Here is an 8257-nt window from a genome sequence, read left to right on the forward strand (position 1 = left end):
ATATATTTGTGGAAATTTTTTTATCATTGTAGACGTGCAATTTGAACTCCCAACCCAAAAACGCCAATATAGTTGGTAAAAGAAGACTACGGGCATGTTTCACGACCAGATGTTAGACTTGCCAAATAAAGTTGGCCGTTGCAATATACTTTGCCAAAAAGATTTTAGCTAAAGTTGCGATGAGTAAGGGCTCATTTGGTAGGGTTGTGGTTGTGGTTGTTTCGATTCTGGCTATGGCTTCTTCAGTAGAGTAGCTTTTTTTTTACTCCGGCTTGTCTGGTTGAAAAAACGTTTGGTAAAACGGCTTCTCCGATTGTTTAAAATGGATAGAAAGGTGAAATGTTCATAATACCCTTGTTTTTTCTTTTCTTCCTTTTATTTTCTTTTTTTCTCTTCCTATTCTTTTTCTCTCTTCATTTCCTGTCTTCCTTATCCACTCCTCCCAGCCCTCCCCGTTTTCTTCTCCGTGAATCCCCCCGCCCCCGCCTCGCTCGCTGTCGCGCTACCATCGCCCCACCTCGCCCACCACCGGCCAGCCCCTGCCTCCTGCCACCTCCGCCGATCCGTCCCCACCACCCACCGTCCCCATCGACTGCCACAACTCCCGCGATCACCGCTGCGCCACCTCGCGCCACCCGTCTCTTGCCCCGTCGATCGTCTCCACCCCTCGCTCCCGTCGCCAGCCATTTTCACCCTCGGTCCCCGCTGCAGGCTGCCTCCGCCCGTCTCCAACCGCGATCGGCTGCTTGGCTGCTGGCTGCTGCTTTCGCCTGCCTGCGGGCCCTCCCTCGAGGGCAACGGTGGGAAATGAGGAGGACGAACCGCCATCATCATCTCATCCCGTTTCCATGTTTACGTTACCAACTAAGAGTGTTAAAGGACCCTCTAATTTAGCCTAGCAAATTTAAGGATCGAGCTCAATAAATACCGAATTAAAATATTATATGATTTAAAGCTCAAGATAGATAGGGTTGATTTGAATTGTGAAAGAGGCATGGGATCATGATCCATTACCACCCTAGCTAAGAGCCATGGGCAAGGCAAGGATGAGTGTGAGCTAAGTAGGAAGAGAATAAGACATGCCGCAATTTAGCACATGCTGTCGGTATTTAGAGCAAGCAACGTACCAAGGGTATCCCTAAGGTAGTGGATTGGTTGGTGGGGCTCGCCGACATTAGGAACTCGAAGGTGAACGCTAACGCACGATTTAGATAAGTTCGGGATATTGAATAGCGTAATACCCTATGTTCTGTGTGTTGTATTGCGTTAGTTGTATTGAATTGTCTTGGAGGGGGTCCCTACCTCTCCTTATATATCCGGGGGCAGGGTTACAGGTCGGTTGGTTACAAAAATACTAGTCGGATACGACTAGAGAAGTCCTACTCTTATTACAACGAGGAGTTTCCTAATCTTTGTGTAGTTCCTGCTATTCCATGCAGACTACACCTTCATGTGTCATAATCTCCATGCCAGACACGCATTGATGTCTAACCCTATATTTGGAACTATCCGAACCTTCTGGTGGTCCATAAATATATACTTGATACATACCTAAGTCCTGACCCTAATGGTAGCTGTGTGTGGTTTTGATTCTTAATTTTAGAAACATAGTAACATCTCGTTTTGATTCAACTCTATGATATAAAAAAGTCTAAATTTAGAATTTAAAGGTTTCATTTTATGAGGATCCATTTTACAAAATTAATAGAGAACACATATAAAAATGAAAATTAATAGAGTCTAGTAACTATACTATGCGTGCTTGAATTGGGAGGCTGATATCAAAATGCTTAAGAGTTTAGTTCCCACTTGAACTATCTCTTGAAATTTGGAGCACAATTTAATGTCCGCTTACTCCCTCCATCCTGAAATATAAGATGAGGACATATTAGCAAGAGTAGCGAAAGATGTATATACCATTGATTTAATGGTAGTTGCATATAACAAGAAACTTATATTTATAATACTCTACCAATCAATCACCCTTATCTTGTTAATTATAGAAAGAATTAAATGATAATTATCCAAATGTGCCAACAATGCTTTATATTTGAGGATAAATTTTGAACCCTTGATGCTTATATTATAGAACGAAGGAACATGCATATCAAGGTTCAAAATTTACAATCTTTGACCAATAATTTAGTCAATATTTTTTTTATTTTTTTAATATAAATTTGACATGGTTGGATATGTAATCAAATGTACTCTCCAATGATTATAAGTTTGTAACATAAAAAATATAATATAAAATAAATGAGTGGTTAAAATTTAATTTGAAAAGCTGTACATATCATACTGCGCTTTATAAATAGGAACAGAGGGAGTACTTTCTTAGCATGGTTAAGATCCACTGTCATCGAATCTTTGAAAACAAAAGAACAAATAAACACCACACCTAACGAAACAAACAAATAAATAAACAGCACATCACAAAACAATAAACAGCAGGAACAGACAAAGATCATATCACAAGATGAAACCGAAGGCAAATAGATATAGGGAAAAAACTGAAAGCAGAAAGTTAGCTTTGGAGGAACGCAGAAAGGTCCCAAGTAGAAACTCGAAACCACCACCCGGAAACCCAGACACAGCACGAGCCACGCACGCCCCCGCTGTCTCCCTCCCGCCGTCCCACCACCTCGCCCGCCGCCGCCGCTGCCGCTGCCGTCATCGGAGTCTCCCACCGCCGCCGCCGCTCTCCTGCCTTCGCCACGCCCTGGTCTCCTGCGGCCGCCCGCCGCTTCACCCGCCCCACTCCCCGTCGCTTTCGCCTGGCCAGGTAAAGCCGCCACCTTTCCTTTCCCTTGCCATTTCCTTTCTTGCGCTGAGGAGCCACGGCTCGATCCAGATCCAGGTGTCCTTGGACCGCGACCGCGCCTCTCCGCCTTTCCCCGTCGGCATCCTTGTCGTCTTCGTCTCCCCTGGGCGCCGCCGCAGTGGACCGGAGATCTGATCTGCCGAAACCTGAGGAGTTGCTTCCTTCTCCCACTGGTGAGGACTCCCTTGCTTGCTTGGCGGATTGCTCGTGTTGTCTTTGCTACCGGGGCCAAAGTCCAAAATGTTTCTTTTCTCTCCTAGTTTGACACGGATTCATTTGCTGACTGGCAGAGCATGATCCTGCGGTGAGTGCGGATAGCTCGTGCAAGCTGCTGGCTTGGGAGTTTCCTTTGTAAACTGTTCTAGAGAAATCCTGAGGTGATAGCGTAAAATGGATGCGAGCGCGGAGGTTGCTGATGCTATTGGTACAATGGGCATTGAAAATGCGGCAAAGGGGAAGTTGCCGCCCTGTGACAATGTAGAGGGGCATGGAGAAGAACACGGTGCGCTGGCTGATGGAGCGCATTCGGGCGAAAGTGAGGTGATCAACCCATCTGAAGAGGTGGAAGGAGAAGCCACCTCACAATCACAGGACATAAAGCCCCGTGTTCCTGAGGTGAGGCTTTGCCATGTTTACACATTGTCGGTGCTGATGTTGTCAATCGATAATCTGGTGACAGTCATGTATTTTCTGGCATTTTCATGTGTTCCAGGGGAGTCAAAACCATTCACCAAAAGTCGTTAAATCTCAGAGACAGAGCCCTCGAGGCGGAGACAAGAGTCAAGCTAGGAGAAGCTCTCCTAGTCCTTCTTATCCTAAGGCACCCATTGCAAGAGTTTCTGATCCAGATCTAGTTGATAGCTCTTCAAGCAATGGTGATGCTAGTGTCAGTAAGAAAGTAAGTTCATTTTTTGTTATGACTTATGTATGAATTATGATATGCCTACCTATATTTTATAGTGCCTATATGCATAACTGCTCATATATTGCTCTTAGAAATGTTAATGTGCATTGCAGTTTGATCTTATACATATTTGTTGCTGATTTTTTTCATTTCAGAAGGCCGAAAAGAGCAGTTTCCGCCCAGTTGCCAAGGAGAGCCCATCACATGAGGACTCAAAGTAAGCTGTTTGTTTCTTCTTTGTGCACTTTGTGGCTCTGTTTTGCGTCACTCTGTCTGTTTTCTGAATATGGACTTCAAATCTTTGCTCTGAGCATCCAATTAATAGTCAAGCCTGTTAACTACCCAGATTATCTTGAGTACAGCAAGGCTATGTATTGTTGGTACTGTTAAATTTGCTAGATGTTTTGCAGCGTAGATGATTTAATGCATCTTTTGAAGTACTTGCTCTGTCAAATATGCAAAGGGGATCTTTTTTTGTAGGGATCCTCTTATTTCTTTGAACAGTTTTTGTTGTTTGTTCCACAAACAGTTTTAGCTACATGTATTATTTTTAATTTGTTTATATGTTAGCACGTGCCATTTTGGACACCACTGTTCGTTATGACTTCCGTCTTGCGACAGTTGAAACTGAGTTCTGTAATGCCAAATGTTAACATTAGTTTCTACACAAGCTCTCTCTATGGATGCCTGTTTCAAACCAAGACATACCTTAAATGTCATTTTTTTCCTCTGTAAATTTATTTTTTACCTAGCACACTTAGATATTAAAGAGTTTCTTACAATACCATGCACTTCATTCCAATCCAGAGAGAAGAAGAAAACTCAGAAGCCATCAAACCAACATTCTGTCGAAAAGGATATTGAAGAAGAATCAAATGAAAGTATAAAACCTCAAAGGGTTGGCAGCACTCCTGCTTATGGCTTTAGTTTTAAGTGTGATGAGAGAGCTGAAAAAAGAAGAGAGGTAACTCATTATTAGTTAACTTTGACAGGTTTTAGTTTCAGAACGTATGGGTATTATTCCTTTTGCTTACGCAGTTCTGCAATGATATAGTTCTACTCAAAGCTTGAGGAGAAGATTCATGCACAGGAACTGGAGAAAAGCAACTTGCAGGCCAAATCAAAGGTTTGTATCTGTATTCTATTTTGTGGGACTATGGAGGTGGCATTGCTCGATGCGACATAGAATACAACAATGGCTTAATCTGTTTGTTAATACCATGCAGGAAGCTGAAGAAGCTGAACTCAAAATGCTTAGAAAGAGTTTAAATTTCAAGGCAGCACCAATGCCTAGCTTTTACAAGGAACCACCTCCTCCCAAGGTTGAGTTAAAGAAGGTAATTGTTCTCCCCTACCCATGGCTAACTTTCTTCTTGTTTCACCAGAGATATGCTAAATCTAAATGATGAAATATTTCAGTTTATTGCTAACGTGGAAAACATTCTTATCATTAAAGATTCAGTCTGAAAACATTCTGTTAATCAAATAATCATCCTTAAGTTTTCTGCAACTCTTGAATTCAGTTTACCATATTTTACCATCATGGTGAACTGAAAACCTAATCTTGGTATAATATCAACATGATAACAATTAACAAAGGAGCCTCGTATTTGTTGTTGCCAGCTGCCATAGAATTCTACTCTATCAATTAGCAAACAAAAGAGCTATGCCATTCTTCTATTCAGATATCAAGATATCAATTACATCCTTGCCTTTACATTGCTTAAGAACTTGAGGGCTTAGAATGCACTTTGCACACCTGAATATAAATTTTCTGTAACTTGTACAGTTGTAGTAGAGATTCTTATTTTACAGGTTAGCAGAAAATGAATAATTATCTTGAGCATCATATCATTCATGTCTTCCTTTGGCCATTTGTTGTATTAGGTTTGTACCCTAAATCCCTAATATGTAGTTCCTTGGTGAATTCATTGCAAGTTCATAATCCATACTTTGTGAAGCACTTAATAGCCTTTTGAAAAAAAAATGAGGCAACAATTATTAGACTTCAAAAGCCTATTCTTGACTTGTTTTCACTAGATGGCTGGTTTTGGATTTCCAACTAAAATTTTATCTAGTCAGATGTAACTAGGTGCAATGTTGCTATTCCTAACTTCGAGGATGCTTTACTATTCTCTTTTGATATTAGATCCCTACAACAAGACCTAGATCACCAAAGCTTGGCCGCTCCAAGAACACAACCTCAACAGGCACAGAAGGAAATACAAATCCTACAGTGCGTTCAGCTCGTCTGAGCCTCGACGAAAGGGTCTCCCAAAATGGTATCAAGAAAGCACCCGCCACAAATGCAGTGAAGAAGCCCCAACGAAAATCTCTCCCTAAGTTGCCATCAGAGCAAAAGGCTAAAGTTGATGTCGCAGCTTCTCTTTCATCTACAGAAGAGCTAGAAAACAAGCCATCGACAGATCCCGTTCGAGAGCCAATCCGTGCTCAAGTCACTCCCGAAGAACCTGGACTCAACGTGTAGAAGAAACCTACCAAGTCGGCTCCAGTGAAATGGGAGGGCTGTGCCTTTTTCCTTTATCACATTTTGCTATTTCTGCAGTAAACTGCTGGCTGGTATTATGTACTAAAATTAGTCTCATCCCCAGGAGTTTGAAGAATGGCAAGTGACCCCCCCGTATTGTTTGTCTTAGTTTCTGTTCACATACGCGTTATTTGTAGTTGGCAATAATTTCATATGATTGTCCTATTTCCAGGGCTATATACCTCTCGCTCCAAATCGATTTCTTTGCCATCCTCTCTTCCCCCAGAAACTTGTTGACGATTGATGCTGTGACTCCACGCATTGATTCTGTGGGATGTTTGATTTCTGCTTCTGATGAACTAGTTGGAACAAACGATTCTGACTTTTATTTCACAAGCGGTACTACTACTGATGCACAAGTGACCAAGAACGTTGTGCATGTACAAGCTCTGCAGGGTCTGAGGCTAGAGATCTACTATACATAGCCCTACAATTCAAGCCAAGACGCGTTGTGCTCTTCCAGATTCATGTTTTACATGTGGCCGGAGATTCAGTTCACAAGCGGCAGCGAGCCGGACGGTGACTCGTCGGAGCGGCCGCTCTGATTTCTGGCATGTTGCTCTTCAAGGAGCCCGGATCCAGCTAGTTCACAGCCGGTGGTGGATTTAGATCTCAGAGTTCATCGTCTAAGAGGCCGCCGTGATGAAAGGATGCTGAGCTGCCCCCAGGAACGGCGGCGGCAAGGACCCGGCGTTGTCGTTCTCCTCGTCGTCCTCCTCGGCGTCCCACAGGAACCCGGCGTACGAGCCCAGGACGTAGCTGCAGCAGGAGCAAGAGCAACTTTGTTTGTCAGTCTGATCTGAACGCCTGCACCGAGCTGGAAGAGGTGACAGTGACACGGTGATGGCACTCACCAGTCGTCGGGCGCGGCCTGGACGGCGCGGGTGTAGTAGTCATCGGCGCGGGCGGCGTCGCGGGTGGTCTCCCAGACGAGCCCGGCGTAGAGGGAGAGCGCCTCGGCGTCGCCGGGGCTGGCGAGGATGGCGCGCTCGCAGTACTCCTGCGCCCTGGAGGCGTCCCCCTCCACCTCCCTGAGGAACCTGGCGTAGTTGACCAGCACCAGCGGGTTGCCCGGGTCCGCCTCGATCATCTGCCGGTAGTGCGCGTCCGCGGCGGCGCGGCCGCTGTCGCCGCCGCCGGCGGCGTCCCCGCCCTGGCCACAGCCGCACGCGTTTCCGCGCCCGCCGCCGCCCCCGGCACCCTGCTGCTCCGCGAGCGCCAGCGCCGCCTCCCGCGCCGCGGCCGCGGACACGTCCAGCCCCGTGCTCGTCAGCAGCCGCCGCAGCGGCAGCGGCACGCCGGCCCCGGCCACGGCAACCGCGACCTCGGCCTCCTCCTCCTCGCCCTCGCCGTCCTCCTCCTCGAGGGAGATGGAGGCGGACGAGGACGAGGACGCCGACAGCGACAGCCTCGGCGCCCTCCCGTGGCCGCACCCCTCGTGGTCCTTCTTCACCCTCACCGCGGGGACGGCGAGGAGCTGCGCCGCGAGGTCCCCCTCGGACATCGCGCGGCACAGCACCGCCCCGTGCCTCGGCGCCGGCACGGGCGCCAGCGACGGCGACACCACCGCGTGGTGCTCCGCCGCCGACGCCGGCGCGCGCGCGCAGTTGAGCAGCGGCGAGGACGCGCTCCGCAGCAGCATCGCGGTCACCTACTCACCTCACTCCTCGTCCGCTCCCTCTTCTCGCCCCCTCGCAAATATCGCGGTGTGGGTGTGAGGGTGTCCGCCACTGACGCCGCGGGGCCGCGAATATTTATACGCCCGCTCGGCCCGCGCACGCGACGGCGTCCTCCGTGGCCGTCGGTGATTGGGTGGGCCGGTACGCCCGGTGGCCGGTGGGTCCACGATGGGCCACCGGGGTAGTTGTCGCAGCAGGGAGGTGGGGCCCCTTGGGTGGACGGTGGGCCCGAGCGCGGACGGACGAAATGAGCTGCGGGCTACGAGACGGAGGGGCGTGGGCGTGGGCCCGCCGGGGGTAGGCGA

General features: G+C 47.6%; 2 protein-coding genes across 2 annotated transcripts; one reads left to right on the forward strand and one right to left on the reverse strand.

The window, feature by feature from the left end:
* Nucleotides 1-2542: 2542 nt before the first annotated feature.
* On the forward strand, nucleotides 2543-6468 carry LOC101756899 (protein WVD2-like 5). The gene is made up of 9 exons (XM_004965872.3): nucleotides 2543-2782; nucleotides 2852-2994; nucleotides 3112-3436; nucleotides 3534-3719; nucleotides 3881-3942; nucleotides 4533-4689; nucleotides 4780-4851; nucleotides 4952-5062; nucleotides 5875-6468. Exons 3-9 carry the CDS (start codon nucleotides 3212-3214, stop codon nucleotides 6211-6213), a joined length of 1152 nt encoding a protein of 383 aa, XP_004965929.1. The 5' UTR covers nucleotides 2543-2782; nucleotides 2852-2994; nucleotides 3112-3211; the 3' UTR covers nucleotides 6214-6468.
* A 105-nt stretch (nucleotides 6469-6573) lies between these two features.
* On the reverse strand, nucleotides 6574-8011 carry LOC101757296. Its single transcript, XM_004965873.3, has 2 exons — nucleotides 7128-8011; nucleotides 6574-7032 (listed from the first exon to the last, which is right to left on the reverse strand). Exons 1-2 carry the CDS (start codon nucleotides 7913-7915, stop codon nucleotides 6900-6902), a joined length of 921 nt encoding a protein of 306 aa, XP_004965930.1. The 5' UTR covers nucleotides 7916-8011; the 3' UTR covers nucleotides 6574-6899.
* Between the last annotated feature and the right edge of the window lie 246 nt (nucleotides 8012-8257).

Source organism: Setaria italica, chromosome IV (assembly GCF_000263155.2).
Source record: "Setaria italica strain Yugu1 chromosome IV, Setaria_italica_v2.0, whole genome shotgun sequence".
NCBI lineage: Eukaryota > Viridiplantae > Streptophyta > Magnoliopsida > Poales > Poaceae > Setaria > Setaria italica.

Excerpts from the sequence above, each read along its gene's own strand:
- LOC101756899 (XM_004965872.3), top strand. The coding sequence starts at position 3,212 with ATGGATGCGAGCGCGGAGGTTGCTGATGCTATTGGTACAATGGGCATT. Across the intron at positions 3,720-3,880 it reads ATGCTAGTGTCAGTAAGAAA|AAGGCCGAAAAGAGCAGTTT; the intron begins GTAAGTTCATTT and ends TTTTCATTTCAG. Across the intron at positions 5,063-5,874 it reads CCAAGGTTGAGTTAAAGAAG|ATCCCTACAACAAGACCTAG; the intron begins GTAATTGTTCTC and ends TTTTGATATTAG.
- LOC101757296 (XM_004965873.3), bottom strand. The coding sequence starts at position 7,915 with ATGCTGCTGCGGAGCGCGTCCTCGCCGCTGCTCAACTGCGCGCGCGCG. Across the intron at positions 7,033-7,127 it reads CAGGCCGCGCCCGACGACTG|CTACGTCCTGGGCTCGTACG; the intron begins GTGAGTGCCATC and ends CTCCTGCTGCAG.